The sequence below is a fragment of the Propithecus coquereli genome, unplaced genomic scaffold, assembly GCF_000956105.1.
Source record: "Propithecus coquereli isolate 6110/MARCELLA unplaced genomic scaffold, Pcoq_1.0 Scaffold5, whole genome shotgun sequence".
In the NCBI taxonomy this organism is placed as follows: domain Eukaryota; kingdom Metazoa; phylum Chordata; class Mammalia; order Primates; family Indriidae; genus Propithecus; species Propithecus coquereli.
Genome location: NW_012150840.1, coordinates 5,898,120 through 5,917,762, shown reverse-complemented (window position 1 = coordinate 5,917,762; position 19,643 = coordinate 5,898,120). Strand labels below are relative to the sequence as shown.

Genomic DNA, 19,643 nt, shown 5'->3' with positions numbered 1-19,643 from the left:
AGTTCACGAACTCTATAAGGAGCTTGCAGATATCCTGCATTTGGATACCGGCACACGAATCACAGCAAGATGAAGGGAGACAGATTACAGGGTGATAACTGTGCACTGGAGTCAGCCTTTTAAATCCTTTCTGTCTTTTCCTTAAATTACAGATCCCCATTATAATGTCATTTTGCATTTCAAAGGTTCCTTTTATCTAAGAAATCAAATCTTTCCAAACCGTAACTGACAGGTGCAGCCATCTGTAGCTCAACTTCACAGGTGGACAAGACCTAGGGGACTATCCCGAAGAACATACAGGAAGCCAGTAACTATCAAGCCCGAGAGAAATTCACGGTTCTGCTGCTTTCTTATTGCTCCACAAAAACAAAATAACTCACTGATTTAGTCAGCATTTCATATTTTTAAGCTATTAATAATAATTTATTCTTCTACTCAAGTACTGTCTTCCACACGTGGAAGGTAGTCATCAGCACAGAACTACTGATGGTCACTTGCCGAGTCAGGATATGAACTAGACTTGTGCCCTGCACCGTGTTGAGACTTTTTCCCCCTTTTTAGTCAGCAATATGCTCAATGCCTTTAAAAAATGTATTTGTTCATTTACCAAATAATACACAAGGATATAAAATTTAAAAAGTCAGTCTCCATTCCTTGGCCTCCTACCCTTCTCCCAAAGGTACCCACTGTTACAGGGGTTTTGTGCAGGCTTCCAGGAAAACTGTGTACACCCCAGCCTGTGTGCACAGGGACTGCTCCAGGCCCAGCTTCCTACACTTCATGTGGGATCTTGGAGAGCTTTCCTCTCCATATCAGCCCATTGTATGCAGCTATTGTTTGGAGAGATCATCATAATTTATTTAACCCTTAACTTTTCTTTTTACTCTGTCACCCAGGCTAGAAAGCAGTGGCTGATCATAGCTCACTGAAGCCTCAAACTCCCAGACTCAAGTGATCCTCCTATCTCAGCCTCCTGAGCAGCTGGGACTACAGGCATAAGCCACCGCTCCTGGCTGACCCTTAACATTTTGATATTCACTTAGGTTGTTTGTCATAAAAGTCCAGTTCAATATAAATCCTTTGCTGATATCTCTGCAGGTAAATTCCTGACAGTGCACTTGCTGGGTTCAAAGAGTAAGTGTGCTTATAATTTAAACAGATTTATCTCCAAACTTCCTTCCAAAAAACGATTTACCTATCCACATTCTAACAGGACAAAAGTGCCTATTTTCCCACATTCTCCCCTATAGAGGGTATCAAGTTTTTTAATCTCCGATAATAAAAATAGTTTCACTGTTGTGATTTGCATTTCCATATCTATGAGTGAGCTGAACAACTTTCGTTGGATTCATGGCCATCTGTAGTGGTGACAAGCAGGGCAGGGCTCTGACACCAGCTAGGCCGGAGTCACACAACCACCCACTGACCCTCGGGGGTGCCATCAGGATTATAAAGCAAGTCACGTAGCCTCCCTACACTTTGTTTCGTCATCTGTCAAATGGAGATAACGATGGGGCCTATTTCCTATGGTTGTTCTGAGGATCAAGTGAGAAAATATAAGTGAAATACGCCACATAGTCTCTGGCACACAGCGCATAGAGTCTCAGCTACCAGTAATCATAGCAGTTGTAGTAGAAAAAGTAAGAACAGTTATTTTGAGGAGAGCTGTCTGTTTAGATCCTTTGCCTGTTTTTTGGCTGGGTTGCTGTTCCATTTCTATTGATTTGTACGCTTTTCTTCATATGAAGGAAATTAGCTCTTCATCATTTGTGACAAATATTTTTCCCAACTTGCTACTTGTTTTGTTTATAGAATTTCTTTTGTTAAATACCTTTTGTTTTTCTTTATGCAAGAAATACACATCAATTGTAGAAAAACGAGGAAACACAAGCAAGAAAGAAAACAAACACCACCTATGATTTCACATCCCAGATACTTTCGATTGATTTTTGGAGTCAATTTCACTAAAAAAATGGGATTACACACATACTGCTTTGATAAGATCACAATATATTGCAAATATCTTTCTACACTGCATCTCCTTTCACTTCCAAAGTCTGTATTTTGCCCACCACTCAAAGCACTTCCCTTCTTCCCAGACCCCTGTCTGTCCCAAGTCCAAGAAACTCACTCTGTCTGAGAAGCAGGTGAGCCTCGGGCCCAACATGGGCCTTCTCCCAGGCAATGAAAAAAGTTGGAAGCACCAAGATTCACAGGCAAAGCTTTGAATGTGACTAAGTCCTCCAGAACTTGTGCTGCAATAAACAAAATATCAACCAGCGGCCCCCCCGGAAGACTTTGCCAGGCAGAGCTCCAGGTGTTCTGGCATTGCAGAACTACTGCATCTGATCCCTGCCAGGGACAGCTTGGTAAGACTGACAGTTTTACCAGGTGCTTGACCTTACCAGTTCTAAAGAAAGAGATCACCAAAACCCCAACTTAGTTCTGTTTTGGAAACATTGGGTTCTTGGGGAGCTCCTGACTTTCCTGCCAGTGGTCAACCAGAGACGTGTAGGCTCCAGAGTCGGGAATTACATACCTCAACGCTCCGAGACCTAAAGCCTGGTGGCCCCCGGCCAGGAAGACAGGACAGAGACTCTGCTTACTTTAATTCAGTATCAAAAGTGGCCACAACTCAAGTCAAAGGAAAGTAAGAAACTAAAGAATGCGGCTCAGAAAGAACCAACAAGAAAAAAACTGTGGGGAGGGGCAGAAGAAAAGAATCTCATCTTTTACATTTGAGCAATTCGTTACTCAACTAAGTCCAAACAACAGCTTCTATCTGGGCCAAGGGATCCACTCCAGGAACACATCAGCTACCAGCAGGGCACCGTGACCGCCCCCGTCCCACCAGTTTCCTCAGAGACACCCTGTTCTCAGGTAAAGTAAGTGAGAAAGATGACTCAGGAGCCAGCAGGCAGTCTGCGGTTTCAAGAGACAAGGAGCCACCATTCCCAGAGCTTTTGCTATCTGACTCCTTCAGCTCTCCATCCCAGTTGAGACCCCACAGAAACAACCAGGGGTTTCTCTACTCCAGCAGTACAGGTGGAACAAACTCACATGTAGGCTTGTTCAATGAATTTGAAATAAAACATTTCTAATAGTAACAACATGGCAGCCAGCCAGACATGGTGAGTCCTTTCTCCACTGGTTCTGTTCTCTACTCCTTTATGAACTGCTCTTCCTGTCGCTGCTGCGACCAGGTGCACAGCGTGGGTTTTCAGCTCTGACACAACCAATACACAGCTCTGTGTTGGAACCTGTGGCTTCACCTCCAGCCAAGGTGGCAGCTGCCCTACATAGGGCCCAGGACGGGAGTGGGCTGCTCCCTCCAGATAACACAGAAGCAGCATCTCCACCTCCTCCCTAGCAGTTTAAAAGGGAGCTCACTTTGCCACAGCCAGTTTAAAGCAGCAATGAACGAAACTAAACCACTGGAACCAAACCTTATTCTGCATGTGCACGGCCCAGGGCAGGAGGTTCCACACTGGGCACCCCCAATCCAGGACAGACAGAGCTCATTTCCACCCTTCTAAAAAGCACTCTAGCTTTTGGACCTGGTCAACCACCGAGGGAAATCGCTCAGCCCAGCTCACGGCTCCCCCCGCTCACCTTGGGCGTGCAGTGCACGGTGGAGCAGGGGCAGGAGCCCCGCCTGCCAGAAGGAGTAGCAGCCGTCCACCAGCTTGTTGCAGCGGCCCTGAAATCCTCCTTCAAATCGCATCTGCCGGCTCGTCACCCATTGCTGAGGAGAGACAGATGGGAGAGGCAGTTGTAGGCTAAAAGAGACACAAAAATCCAGCAAGATAGGATCTCCAGAGGCCTCCGGTCTCTTGGCACTCAACTTTCAGTGCTTCGATTTTCTTCCCTTTGCTCCCCACTCCTGGCTGCAGACGTAGAGTGCAGCATTTAAGCTGACCCTCTGGAGCAACCAGCATTGATCTCTGCTCCGTGCCTAGCAGACAACTACCTTCCCCCAGGTTCTAAAGCTGTGCTGATGCTGAGAGGATAAAGAGGCCAAGCTGGTTTGTAAGGAGACCTGCAAAGTCTCTTAATAAACATGGCTTAAATAGGAAATTTAAGGCTAGACCACCAGTGGCTCATTTCTCATCAATTCCTTGCTCAGGGAAGTTTATTAAAGGCAGATAAATGGAGCTTTATGCTCTATCTCATCAGATGATCTCAAACTGTTCCTTTTAACTTGGCACCTGGGGAAATTTACCCACAGTCTCATAGCAAGTCGCTAGCGTGACTGGAAGCTGAAGCCATTTGTCCTGATTACCAAATGATGACTCTGCCCAGTCGATGGCTGATAGAAGAAAATCTTTTACTTTGAAGCTATAACATAGCTCTTGATGTCACTCAGTGGTCACACATGACACCGCCATCCCGCTTTTATCTCCAAGTTTTCTGAACACACTCTACTACAAACATCAAGATAGTCATGGGTTTGGCCTCTAGGAGCGAGAGGGAACGAGCAGAACCAACTGGCTGAGCAGATAACGGCACTTCCGTGTCCCTCCCAGACCTGCCAGGCAGTTCTAGCCACCAGCCCTGGGCTCGCAGAGCTGCCTCGCTGAGCCGACTGGGTACCGGGCAGGATGTTGCTCCTGTGTCCCAAGCCTTACTAGATTGAGTTCCTGAAAGCGGCCAGTAGGGACCCTCGATGGAAGAGGGGTCTGGCTCTCCCTTAACAGTTGTCCAGTTTAAACTGCATTCCTGTTCAAGGCGACACCCACCCACAGAGGGTCATGTTCCCAAATTCTTAAAGACAGAAAGCCCTGCACTGCAGGCTCAGGTGCTAACATAGCCTCAATTGGTCTTAAATGAACCAGTGCTTTAGGGATGCTGCCATCGGATGAAAGTGGGCTAAGCATTTCTCAAGAAAAGCAGCAGGAAATACAGTGGGGGGTCCATTCTTCATTTTTACTTACCACATAGCTCAAGTGTTTTTAGGTCAGACTAATTTATTTTTTCAAGTACCTGAACCCATGAGTTTGCTCTGTTTCCTTGGCTATATGAATTCATAAAATCCTTCAGATACGGGTCCTAGTTCTCCCAAAGCAAATGGAGGGAATGGAGTAGTTTGGGTAAGAGGGACATTAACATTTATTAAGCACCTACTATGTGCCAGGCTGTTAATACACATTCTCTCCTTTAACCTTCAAAGAATAGGATTGTTAGCCTACCTTATAAAAGGAAAAAATATACAAACAAACAAAAAAACCCTCAAGCTAAAACAGATTAGACAATTTGCCCAAGATCCCATATCTAGGAAACAATAAGGGCAGTGTTCAAATCTAGAATATTGTCATTATAACTTAGGCATTCACTAATTATATTCCTTGTTTCCGCGTGTTTCCGCGTGGGCAATGGGACTTTTATGTTTCATCCCTTGTTGTTGATTAGATTTTTAAAATGTCTGATAAACTCTAAGCCCAGTGCACAAAATTGGCTGTTGTGGCACAAACTTTCAAGCCTTCCAAAAAGCTTTAAGAAGAGTTGGCTCAGGGAGTCTTCCCGAAATTAAGGGCAAAACTCTGAGTTCTCTACAGAGTGCAAAAGAAATTAGCTCAGGACGGGCCGCACGACAGCAGCGTGCGAACTCAGGGACAGGAGCTCCCCGTCAGTTGCAGCTGATACATGCTTTGAGGTCATGGTTGGGAGTGCACACTGCCCAGATGACACAAGGGGGAATACCTTTTCCTTGGTGGCCGTGGGGTGTGTGTGTGTGTGTGTGTGTGTGTTTGTGCACTAGGCCATGGCCCACTGATCTTTCTCCCGGAAGTTGGCTGCTTTCTGAGTTCATTCTCAATAATGCCAGTAGCTTGGGGTCCAGACATAAATGCTTGGGCTGCCTTCTCAATGCAACTACCCAACTCTGCCTGGAGAACTCGTTTAAATGTAGGTACTAAATGTTCACACCGTACAGCAGGTAATAAAAGCTGGGCTTCAAAATGCTTCAAAGCTCTTCCCATAACTTTTCCTCTTAGAAGATTCTTTCTAAGATGCATGATAACCTCTAATTCTAAGAGAGTGAAGCGTGGGGAAGGTACTCCAGCTCACACCAGGTGTCTGCAGAACATCTGGAGTTGGCCTAACACACTATGTAGAAAGTTCTAAGGAAGATCAGAAGGCAAGAAGGGAGCTGAGACAGAGCAGTTGTTCCAATGCTCAGAGCTCCAACAACCACATCTAAAGCTTCATCCTAGGACTTGTAGTTGGTAAGCTCAAGGCTAGAGCCCTGTCAGCCCTTCCCCCAGCCACACCCTCCCTGAAGCCTGCGTATCTGAGTACGGTCACATCACCAGTGACCCGGGGCCTGACAGGGAGACAGCTGAACAGATACTTACTAACAAGCTCTTCAAGTTCAAGGAACGTTCCTTCTTGAGGATTACCAGCGCGGCCAGGCCACAGAAAGTATAGCCACCGTGTGCTTCCATCCCTGGCACCCCACCAATGCCACCTTCCCAGTTCTGACACCTAAGAAGAGATTGAGAAAAGCATAGTGGTCAGTGAGTGGATGCACACAAGTGCAGGACCTTCCCAGGTGGCAGAGAAAGTTCGCTCAGATGAAGGCAGAAGCCGTCACAACTATGAGTGCAAACAGGCCAACTAATTAACTTTTGGATAAGCCTTTTCCACATAAATAAATGAGCAAAATGAATAAGTAAATAAATAAAACCCAGAAGCTTAGAAACAGTCTACTTATGTAAGAAACATAGTAATTCAATTATTCTGAAAAAAAGTTATGAAAATCACATATAGTATGATAACCACCAGGTTAAAATAAAATTGGAAAATAATTGCCAATTCTGGTGATCTTTGAGGGCAGGTGTATTGGTAATATTTTTCCGTCTTGTTTTTCTCTATTCTCAAAAAGTTTCCATAATGAACTTTTATACTATTCAAAATGAAACTATTTTAAAAATTATAATTTCCTACATATTCAAATCATCCATCTATCATTATTATTATTTGGGGTTAAAGTATATATTAAGAATGTATTTTCTAGTCACAAAAACATGCATAATCTTTAGCCCAGCAATACAGGGCCATTTCCAGGCATTAATCTTACAAAATAAGAATGTGTCCAAAGATCAGACTGTAAGAATGTTTACTGTATTCTAATTTATAACAGTGAAATGTTAAAAACAACTTAGAAATTCAACAACAGAGGACTGGTTATGTAAATTATGGTATATCTATGCAACAGAATACTACAGAGCCATTTCAAATGATGCTAGAGAAGTATATTTAAAGATATTCCAAATATATGAAAGAAGTTTATCAAATGATAATGAACTGTATGATTTCATTGCCAGGATTCTGAAAGATAAATGCCAAAAGAGTGGCTATCTTTTGGTGGTGGATTACAAGTGTTTTAGGTTTCCTCTTTTTTGCTTGTCTATAATAAACATATTTCATCTGTGAAATAAAATTTTCTTTTAGGTATATCTTCATTAAACAATGTAGAACTTTACTTCCAACTACCTCTAATTATTTGTGTAGAGTCGCATTTCTTAGAGGTGAATCTGCCTCACAATCCCCCTGTAGTACAGGTGCACAGGTCATGGGCACCTCGTCCAAAAACCAGTAGAACGTCGGGTAGGAGAGAAAGTTAGCAGGAATACCTTCCTGTCTTCTGGGCACCTCTCCCTAGAGGCCTGGCATCTTGGGAACTTTCCAGAGAGGATCCAGGCCCAGGGAGATCAGCAGTGCAGACCGCAGTGTCAAAGATCAGCTACCACTTGCTGTACAGATTCTTTAGCAGCCTCTGTCCCCTACCCTCCATCACCGCACAAACATGTGCCCCAAAGTTTTGTTTCCGGTGCACTTCAGTGCATGTGGCTACTTGGAGTGCAGGAAGAGCTCAAGTTTGAAAGGTGTGATGAATGAAAAATATGCAAGGAACCTCTTAAAATTTTTTCTTGGTCTTTTTTTTTTTTTAATGAGCATTACCATTTCAACTAAAAAGTCCAAACTTTTAAAAGCATAGAATAATGAAAAGGTTTCCTGCCCACCCTGGCCTCCTCATCCCTCTCACCAGCCATGACTGTCAGTTTCTGCATCCCAGTCTTTGTCTACACACACATCTCCCCCCACCACACACACAAACACAAGATATGCATATATGTTACTTTCCTTCCCTCTGTTTTTACGTAGATGGGAGCATATGATACACGCTGCACCTTGCTTTTTTTCATTTAGTAAAATTCTTTGGGAGTGTCTTCTAGCTAACTATAACATAAGAGCCCAGTAAAACGAAAGTATAGGATTTTAAAAATGGATAAACCCACAAGGTAAAGAGAACAGAGAGGATATGAACACAGAGAGGAGATAACAACATTTTGAAAGCTAGAAAAGGAGGAGGATAAGAAGTAACCAACTTAGCAGAAGAGAGAAACTCTCCCTAGCCGAAGGGTGGAGGTGGGGGAGAGGCAACAAAAAAAGCAAGGTGATTTGCTCCAATGAAAGGCTCATAGATTAGAGACACAAGATACCTCTAAAAGTGAGATGAGTTTGAACCAAGTTCATTGGTTGCAAACTTATATAAGAATCAGATCTCCGGGTTCCCTCCTCAAACCCAGCAGAAGATGGGAGGTTTCAGGGGTTTAGTCAAAAGGACCTGGATTCCAAGCTGAGAGGAGGGAGGCACTGCACCAAACAAGGGGGTTAAATGAGAATGTATAATCTGAACACAAACACCCTCAGCCCCCTTCCCTACTAGCATCTCACAAAGCTGGCTGTCAGCTTCATACCCCAAGCAGGAATCTAAAAGATTTCTCCCTAGGGAAACTGGTAAGCCCAAGGAAAAAAACCCTACGATATTGATATATGAGAATTCCCTCCAATGACTAGCTGGGTCGTAGCCCACCCTTGAACATAGCTCCCCATCAGCTTTTCAGTGCTGGACTCAAATATGAACAGACAGCTGTGAAGCACCAGATATTTGAGCGAAGTCTCTGACATGGAAGAGAAAGACACCACAAACAAAAATAAATTGGAAGAAATATTGCAGAAGCAGAAGAAAAATTTTAAAAGTTAAATCTTTACAAAAAAATATTATATGAAGTAAGAATACTGCAAAGGTAACATATCCCTAAAACAACAAAATATAAAAAATAAGCACTCGGGAGAAAACTGAGCTCCGGAAAATTAAAAATGGGATTACAGAAATAAAAACTCAACAGTTTGAGAGGCTGAAGTGGGAGGATCACTGGAGGCCAGGAGTTCAACACCAGCCAGACTCCATATAGCCAGACTCCGTCACCACAGAAAAAAATTTAAAAATTAGCCAGGTGCAGTGGGACATGCCTGTAGTCCTAGCTGCTTGGGAGGCTGAGGAAAGAGGATCACCTGAGCCCAGGAATTGAGGCTGCGATGACCTACGATGACACCACTGCACTCCAGCCTGGGCAACAAAGCGAGACCCTGTCCCAAACAAAATAAATAAATAAATAACAACAACAACAAGAAATGATGACAATGACAACAAAAACAAACTCAAAGGATTAGAAGATAAATGATAAGGGAATCTCTCAGAAAGTACAAGAAGGATTAAAAGATGGGAAACAAAAAAAATACTTTGAAAAATTAAAAGATCAATCCTACTAACAGGATGTTATTAAAAAAGAGTAAACAGAAAATGGAAGAGAAGAAATTGTCAAAGAAACACTATAGCGAAGCTTCTTGGTACCGGAGTATGTGCACGTCCAAATCGAAGAGGCCTGCTGAGTGCCCAGCACGATGAATGAAAAATGATCCATATTAAGGTTCATCATCATGAAGTTTCCAAACAGCAAGAATAAAGATTCCAAAATCCCCTAGAGAGGGATGGGATGGAGGAAAACAGAGAGAAGCAAAACAAAACACAAGGAGGATTAGGAATCACAATGGCCCTGCCAGGCAGTAGAACATGGTGGAATCCACTTGATTTCTTTGTATTTCAGCTTAATAAAAAATTCAATATCCCATCATTCAACTTAAGGAAACTATGGGACACAGAGAAGTTAAATAACTTGTCCAAGGCACAAAGCTAACAATAAATGGCAAAACTGGGATTCAAACGCAGGCTGTCAGAGTTCCACGTCCACCAAGTGCCTAACAGATCAATCCTCCTGCAAATAACAGCTATACACTCTGAACAAAGAACAGCTTCCCAAGGGCTCTGCTGACTGAAAAGAGGCAAGCAAATTTTGGTGGGGTTTGAAACTTGGAGCAGACAACAGCACGGAGTTCATCCTTCCCCTCTCCCCCACTTTTTTCCTATTGCATTTGCCCTGAGCATGGCTACCCAGGGGCGACAGAAGATCAGGTATCTAATAGAAAGCCAACCACCTCTCTGGCAGGAGAAAGAGGCTGGGCCAGGAAGTGAGGAAGAATCCAGAAAGAGGAGAGTCAAAGAAGGAGAACACCAAATTCTACCTTTAAACTCAGTTCAGGTTTCTGCCTGTCTTCTAAATCACAACCGCATCGGGCAATGGGAAAGCAGCTTCTAAGAATTGAGACCTGAAGCCACCGCCCACTACAGGCCAGGCGTGGCAGTTTGTGGTTTGAGTCCCACCAAGGCGATTGCCTGCTAAAACAAAAACACCAACACCAGCCGAGCGCGGTGGCTCACGCCTGTAATCCTAGCTCTCTGGGAGGCCGAGGCGGGCGGATTGTTTGAGCTCAGGAGTTCAAAACCAGCCTGAGCAAGAGCGAGACCCCCACCTCTACTAAAATTAGAAAGAAATTAATTGGACAACTAAAAATATATAGAAAAAATTAGCCGGGCATGGTGGAGCATGCCTGTAGTCCCAGCTACTTGGGAGGCTGAGGCAGAAGGATCACTTGAGCCCAGGAGTTTGAGGTTGCTGTGAGCTAGGCTGATGCCACGGCACTCACTCTAGCCCGGGCAACAGAGTGAGACTCTGTCTCAAAAAAAAAACAAACAAACAAAAAAAGAAACACCAACACCCTTTGGAGCAATCTAACAGCATCCATAACATTATGTGGTATTATACCTACAACGGAATCACAACGTCCAGCCTACAATCCAAAAATCACTCAACATACAGAGAGGAAAATGTGACATGACAATTCCAAGATACCCAGATGTGGAAATAACCAGACGAGGATGTGAAGGAGATGTCATAATTACATTATTTACCACAAGGAAGAAAAATACATTCATAATGAATAAAAAGATGGGCAATCTCAGCCGAGAAACATAAAATATAAAAAAGAACCAAACCCAGGCAGCGCCTACTCTCGATCTCTAAACTATAACTATCTTCCTACTGAGCATTACGTAGTCCTCAATGAATGCCGGTTCTTATTATCATCAGCCTTATTAACAATGATACTGGGAGCTAGAAGATAATGGAGCAATGCTTACAAAATTCAGAAAGAATACAGTTTATACCATTTTCGACTTGGAAATCTCTGACCAAATAAACTATCAAGCAAGTGTGAGATTAAAATAAAGATGCAAAATCTTAAAAATGTATCTCTCATGTACCCTTTTTGGGGATCTATTGGAGTATGTGTTTCGTTAAAATGAGTAAGTAAACCAAGCAAAAGAAGAGCTGGGGCTTCAACAAAGGAGAGAAGTGACATGAATTTCATGCTGAAAGGAAGCTTCTGGATGCCTGCTGTGCAGCAAGCTGGGAGCAATCTGTGCAGACTGAAGCAGGAGGGCAGAGGGCTTTAGGAGGGGTGACTCCAGAATGTACACACACAAAATTACCTGAAGTGTTTGACTGCATTCAGAGCAATTTTTGTACAGCTCTGGCAGAGAATTTGGGAATGGATTCATGACATATACATTCATGACATTTATATTACCTCCAGGAATATGAAAGTTACAGAGAAGAATAAATATGATTAGAGTAAATATGGTCATCTGGTTTCACAGTAAATTATATTTATATAAGTACTACTTAAAAATCAAAATTTTAAAAAATTAAACAATATAACTTAGCTATCATTCCATAATAGAACATATATATCCCATCATACCTTTTGTTGCAAATTATGAAATGTATGAGAGATCCAAGAAAGTATAGCAAATAACATATAGAACATACATGGATCTAACACCTACCTTAGATTTAGTCATATACACTTTAGGCTTTTTTTTTTTTTTTTTTTTAAAGAAACGAACTGTTGCAGTTGAAGTCTCCTGTGCAGACTTCTGGTCTAACTTCCTTTGCTCTCTCCCCAGAAGTAACCACCATCCTGAATTTGCTGTTTATCTTTTCTGTGCATGTTTTTATATTACTACTACACATGATTCTTGCTATAAACGATACAGAATTGGTCTTGCATGTTTTCAAATTTTAAGTAAATGTGCTGATCTGTGTGGGGGTTTTTGTGTGTTTTCTTTAGCATTTTTTCCAATTCAATATTGTTTTTGAGATTTTTCCACATTGATACATGTAGCTATAGTTCATTCATTTCGACTGCTACATCATATTCCAATGTGACTACACTGCAAGGTAACCAATCTCCTGTTTATGAAGACTGAACCTGTTCCCAGCTTTCTGCTGTTATAAATAGTCCTAGGCTTGGCTGTTTCATGCATGTGTGTGTTTCTGCAGGAGTGGAATTCCTGGCTCACAACCAAGGGCACCTTTGAGATAGTGCCAAATTGCTCTCCAAACTGGTTAAATCAATTTAGACTCCCACTGATACTGTTTACCAGAGTTTTTGATCTTTGCCAATCTAAACTATAACATTAAAGAAAGTTTGGAAAAAAGAACTTTTAAGTATTTTTTAAATGCACAGTCATTAGATAACCCTAATATATCTCTTATAATTTTATATTCCCTTCCAGCCCCTTTTCGTTGTCTTTATTTTTCCAAAGTCAAGTCTTAACCACCTGCTCCGCAAGAGGCCAGGAGAAATCCTGGCCTCCCTCACCTTGCTATCCACTCGGCAGTGCCCTCAAAGAGGTCCGGAGTGATGATGTTGGTCAGAGAGGCGACCGAGGTGGCACAGTATGCGCTTCTGGAAAGACAAAAACGGGGGAAACCGGTTAAGCTCTATGGAAGAGCTAAACGAGGCTCAGTGAACTTCGTGGGTGGATAGCTCGCCTTGCCTAGTAAGCTGTAATCACCTCCTGTCCTCACTCTTGGCACACGGTCAGTCCTCCTGGGTCTCCAACTGAGAGGTGTGACATTCTATTTGGATAGAGTTGCTCACGGCATGGCTTCAGTGAAAGAACATGACATTCTATTCTCCCTACCTCCACATGGTCAAATCTACATCAGAGGAAATAATAGCCATATCAATTCATGTCAAAAGCGGATTTAGCTCTTCTTTCAAAGACCTACAATGGTTCCCACAACTCCATGGTGTCATTCAGGTACTTCCAACATGCTCATTCATTCAGATGTCAGTACTGTTTCAGACCCAGGATTTCTGTTTGTCTATGGCCTGGACACATTGAAGGTTCTCTATATGTTTTATGCAACAGACACATATTCCAAAGCAGGCCACCAAACCCAAACAGCTGCTTCGACCAAACAAGAGGGATAGGAGGTGAGCCCACTCAGGTACATTCCTTAAACCTCCAAAGGGAGGAAAGAGCTTTGATTTCATGCACCTCAGCAATACACATGCAGATACACACATTTTAATGAAAAAAGAGGAGTGTGTATATATATATTTTTAACATGATCCTACTTGATTTGAGATAATTCTTATCCTTCCACCTTCCAGCCCCAGTTCTTCCTGGGACACATTTTATTTCAGCTTCTCCCTCTGTCATGGAACCACAGACTGCCTTTCCTTTCCCTCCATGGTCTTTTCAAATATCCAGTATGGGGAAGACAAAAACTATTTGTTCAAATTGCTCCCAAATCCTTTCCCTAAGGAACATAAAAGCAAGGAAAAAGAAGGGTCTAATTTCCATCTTATTCAGGACAGACAAACCATGAAGCCAAACTTACTGAGGTATTGCAAAGAAATCTCCACAGAAGCTGCACGCATTATTATCCTACCAGCAATTTTTATCAACACTGCTCCGGCTGGCCAAAGGCACAGCGGAAGTATAGGTCCAGCAGCAGGCATCGGGAGCATACAAGAGTCCTACATGCCAATGCCAAATGTTATCATTTACCGTAAGCTAACTTCGAAGGTCTGATCTAATTTCCTTCAGGTCTTGAGCCCTCAGTGAGGCTCAAAATATTTGCTCTTGAATCCTAGTGTGATCTGTGAGAGGGGAGGCAGCCTATAATACGGTTTTGCCTCTCATAAATGGAAGAACTGAGAAACGATGCCTGAAGACACTGGTCCCAGATCTCACACTGACACAGGGAGCCAACAGAATACAACCTTTTCATGTATTTCCTCTCCCGCCCCCACCCAGTCATCTCAGGTCTCAACTTTGTCCACTACTTTCCATCCTCGCTGCTGTCACCCAAATCCAAGCCACCATTATCTTCTACCTGGATCAGTCTCCTGTCCCGTCTCCCTCCCTCCAGCCCTGAAATCAGAGGACTTTTACTAAAACACTACAATCCATTCACTGCAGCTAGAGAACTTCTAACAAACTACAAATCAGATCACATCACTCCCTACTTAAAACCCATCAGAATAAACCCCAGGCTCCCCGGCCTGCCTGCAGCCAGCCCCTCCAGCTCCACTGCTCCCCTGCCCACGAGGCCCCCTACACTTCAACATTGAACTTGTAGTTTCTTGAACACACCCACAATCTCTCAAGTAAACTTGTGCAAATGCTGGATCCCTGCCTCCCCTTTTCCCCACGGAATGCTCCAGATTATACAGGCAGAAGGGCGGCAAGTTGGCCTCCAGATGCTGAACCGTCCTCAGTCACTGCTGCTTCTCTCCAGGTCAAATCCACCCAACAAGCACTCCTGAGCAACAGCTGATGCTTCCAGGCAAAGGACAATTAAAGGAACACCAAGTGGAAAACAATGGAACCAGGCAAGGCAAGGCAACTCGATGCAATCTACTAGGTTTTCTCTGTCATTAACATCTTTAATCCTTTATGTAAGTAGAAAGCTCTCCACCAGAAGAGCGTGGGTGGATGAGGAATATGGCTCTGCAGTGGAACAAACCCATCTTTATCGGAGACGTCTCCTAGCATTTGTCTAGGAGATATGAATAAGAACACAGAAAAAAACTGGTGCTGGAATGAATAAAAGAATAATCGTGGCCGGGCGCGGTGGCTCACGCCTGTAATCCTAGCTCTCTGGGAGGCCGAGGCGGGCGGATTGTTTGAGCTCAGGAGTTCGAAACCAGCCTGAGCAAGAGTGAGATCCCGTCTCTACTAAAAATAGAAATTAATTGGACAACTAAAAATATATATAGAAAAAATTAGCCGGGCATGGTGGCGCATGCCTGTAGTCCCAGCTACTCGGGAGGCTGAGGCAGGAGGATCGCTTGAGCCCAGGAGTGTGAAGTTGCTGTGAGCTAGGCTGACGCCACGGCACTCTAGCCCGGGCAACACAGTGAGACTCTGTCTTAAAAAAAAAAAAAAAAAAAGAATAATCGTACTGTAAAAGGTATGTGATAAAATACCAAACGGATCTGCTATGCTTTACTTTTGCCAAATAATTTCAGTAGGTTTTAAAAAGCTAAGTTTCAAGACTGTGTATTTAGGTAGGATATCTATAGACTAGATATAAAAATGTAGTGACCATGAGGGGAAAAATATCTTTTCACTTTTTCCTTAAGGAGAATCAACACAAGACTGCTTTACTTCAATAGTTAACTATTGGTATATAGAGATACTTGGTCTAATTTTCTGGTTTGAATAGACCAGTTAGAGATTGAAGAAAATCTTTTACTAAAGGCCTTTTCGGCTTTGTTACCTACTTCTATCTGCAATGTGTTTTATGCTCCACTACGCTCACATTTTTTCTTCCCCTATACTTTCAAACCAATGGTTAAGCCACATGCTTAAGCCAGAATATTAATCAACTTGTGTAGAAGCAAACCCATTTATACATAGGCAATGACTTTGATATAGACACCTCACAAATGATGTATTTCTCAGAATAAATAAGAAAATGGTATAACATCTCAATGAGCCACTGTCTTTGAGAAATGACTTATTCAGGGAATTCCCTATATGCCTCAAAAGGAATCTCCTGCCAGGTGAGGAAGCTACTTGCTAGGTGTACCAGACACTTCTTGAGTAAAATAATGGTTTTGAGCCAACTGGTACCAACCGGTTAATGCGACTTTATTGCACTGCACTCTACTGGCCCACAAGGATCGCCGCACCTCCCAGAGCGACTCACACGCCTTGGGACATTCTCATGATTTTGTTACATTCATTCAAAAAGCATTTTCTGAATCCTGACTTCTCCCTTCCTATCTCAGGGAGAGGAAAGATTATATTACACTATATGGTTAGTCACATTGTGGTGTATCATTTTATATCAAACAAATGTATTTTTAAAACAAAAGCATGTTTTGTTTCCATCTTGTATTTTGACATTTACATAAAAGAAGTCAAGTGATAATGACACCTGAGGACATCTGTATCGCATCAGCAATGATTATGACACCGTGTCATTGACCTGTCATTCTACGAGACAAAGCAGCAGCTTCCCCGTGTTGTTCCTTAGGCTTGGCGTCTCTGACAGCAGATAAGCTCTAGAGTCAACGGATGCGGCAGCCTGCGAAAAACCCCACTCACCTCACGTCCACCTCACCTCCAACATGCATGAGAAAAGAGCCATCGGGTTGCTTCAGCGAGTACAAATATTGAAGAAGCTTCTCTCTGAGGAACAAAAGGGACAGAGGCAGGAGAGGCAGCGGTCAGTGCAGTGTCGGCATGCAGGGAGCCCCTCTGGGTTTCCGTCACTGCTGGCGGCTTTCGCTGTACCTGTTAATGACATCGTAGGCCTCCTCGGTGCCAATGATGCACAGCGCATTGACTGCTGCGTACGTGGGGGCCAGGTGTGGGTACTGACCAGGGCCCCCTCCAAAGCCACCTTCTGGGCTTTGGCACAGCTCCAGGAACTGACACACACTAGGTACACGGTCAAAGGGAAAAACAAAGTCAGAAAGCATTAATTTCAAAACACTGAATTCCCACTGAATTCCAGGCCTTTCCAATGATCCTCCCTCCCTCAAAAGGGGGAAAAAAACCTCTCTCCTCCCACCTGTTGAATATAACCCTCTCAAAGGGCTTAACCCTCTCCACAGCTCTCAGGAGCTTTGTATGCCCTCCTCTCTGAGCTCTGTACTTAGCATGTGCCCAGTCGTGAAGCAAGCAACACAAGGCTGGGAGCAGCAGTCTTTCGCAGACGTGGGGGTGGGAGTCGCCTATGCTCCTTGACCAAACCTTTCCCAGACTTTTCAATTTGCCTCCCTGGATCTGTGGTACCAGCCTCCTCCTCCTTGCCTTTGGGGACATGCCAGCTTTGAATCTTGCCTAGAACTTGGTGCTCAACTGCTTCTTTCCACACTAACCGCTCTAGTCTAGATCCATTGCCTAGGGCGGCCTCCCATGAGGACATAAAGAGATGCCTTCTCACTCCCACTGCTTCCTGAGCCCCAGTGGGCTACTGATTTCTTTTCCTTCCACCAGTAATAAACCAGTTTTTAATGGAGCCCACCTCCAGGGCTAGGAGAATGAAAGAGAGGCAAGCTTCCATTATACCCACCCCAACTGCAGCAAACTCAAGAGAAGCACCACTGACTCACACCATGAGACTGTATCACTGTATGCAGGCTTCCGGAGAAGTTTTCACACTTATTCAAAGAGGCTCCAGTTCCCACTGAGGGAAACTGTTTATCAAGAGTTTGCCTCCAAGCATGGCATCAGGTCGCCCAGAAGTTACATTCTTGCAAATCAAGAGAGCCCCTATTTCTCCGAGGTCCTCTGAAGTTCACCGGAGTTGTTTCCCCACAACTCAGCAGGGTCACTGCCTTCCTATCAGGAGAAAGCTCCATTTAAGAGAACAAGCTGCCAACTGTGTCTCTAGTGCTCAGGGGGCCTTCTTTTCCTGGGCTCTTTCGCCTCATTATTTCTTGCCTACTGCTGCCAGAGAACCCACACAGCTTAGTTAATTTCTATGAAGACACAAGTTCATTACTGCTTTCCCACATCACTTTTAATTACTTTTGACTTCAGACCTTTTATCTGGGCAGGGACAGCAAAAGAAAATGTTGCTTGATCTTCATAAGTGCATTTGAAAAAGATTTAAAAAAGAAAAGAAAAGTGCTGCTGCCTTTCAGAGTCCTAAAATCTTCCCAGGTTAAAACAATACACATTCATTTCTAGTTACACCTAAAATTTTACTGTAGAAAACACAAGGACTGAAACTGAAATTGATAATTGGAGAAGGAAGACAATTCTGCGGCACATTTTTAACAGCAATTAATTTTCACAAAGAAACTGAATTTGTTCCTAATATATTTTCCAAATCATCATCAATTCTTATGTCATTTCCCAGAAACAGATAGCTAATAAACTCACGTCCTAACAAAGGTTAGCTGCACTAGCATATCAAAAGTTTTCTGTACCACAAAAACAAAAGGTTTTGCTGACATAAAACTTAACAGCACATTTAAAAGAAGAAGAAAGAGTCACCTAGTTGTCTATTCCTTTCCTCAGCTCCTAACATAGAATCCTGCCGAACACAGCACTCCTGACTCCAGCCTAAAGTCTGGAATGAGCTAGGATCTGAATGTTCCAGACACCTAGATATCATCCCTCCCTGCCAACCCCCCTCAGCTGACACTGCATCTGTCTTTGGGACTGTGCTCGAGAACTGGAGGTTGAGCTTCTCTCGAATCTCAGACACCTCTGTGTTACAGGACATTCTGATCCTGAGGCCTTCCAACGTGAACCTTAAGGAACTGGCAAATTGACCTATAGCTTCCAGCTGTCATTAGCAGACTTCTTAGCAATTCTGAAACCCAAAATGTTCATGATATTTCTATCTATTAAAATGGGGAGAAAAACTTACCATAGAGACCAGAAACCCACCAACTAATAAAAAATTACAAGAAACACTATACAAACACCTAGAGTGGCACACTTTGTGAAAAGTATTCACAAAATTATTCACTTAGAATATGACTAAAAGCTGTAACAGATCAATTTTCTTTAATGTCAGCTAGGTATTTCATTCTAGCTTACGTGACAACCACCAACAAAGTGGGAAACTATCCTCTAGATCAGGGATTTTCAAACTCAAAATGTGTGTGTCGGAATCATTGGGAAGCTATTAAAGAATACAGAGACCCAGGCTTGAAGCAGAAAGAGCCTGGGCCTCTGCATTTTTACCAGTTCCTAAGTGATTCAGATACACACAAAGCTTGAGCGCCACTGCACTTCGCTGCACAATTACAATCACTTGGGGGATATTTAAAAAACTCAATGTCCAGGCCACACCTAATACCAATTAAATCAGAATCACTGAGGGCAGGACCCAGGTGGCAGTATTTTTAAAACTCCCCATGTGACACCAACGTTCAGCCAAGTAGCAGTGCTTCTTAAACTTGAGTGTGCATAGAAATCACCTATGGATCTTGTTAAATGCAACTCTAATTCAGCAGAACTAGATGGCCCTGAGATTCTGCCCTTCTAACAAGCTAACAATGAGACCTGTCTCATTGCTACCCAACATGTGGGCCCCAGACCAAGAGCAGGTGATGGCAATGCCCCT

The 19,643-nt window shown here is 43.3% G+C and overlaps 1 protein-coding gene across 1 annotated transcript in view; it reads right to left on the bottom strand.

The window, feature by feature from the left end:
- Positions 1 to 19,643, bottom strand: part of FNTB (farnesyltransferase, CAAX box, beta) — a 61,310-nt gene that overhangs the window by 9,940 nt on the left and 31,727 nt on the right. The window contains exons 5-9 of the mRNA XM_012656177.1: positions 16,850 to 16,996; positions 16,661 to 16,744; positions 12,910 to 12,996; positions 6,354 to 6,483; positions 3,613 to 3,745 (exon numbers count right to left, since the gene is read on the bottom strand). Of these exons, the coding sequence (XP_012511631.1) occupies positions 3,613 to 3,745; positions 6,354 to 6,483; positions 12,910 to 12,996; positions 16,661 to 16,744; positions 16,850 to 16,996 (581 nt within the window). The remainder of the gene's footprint in view (positions 1 to 3,612; positions 3,746 to 6,353; positions 6,484 to 12,909; positions 12,997 to 16,660; positions 16,745 to 16,849; positions 16,997 to 19,643) is intronic.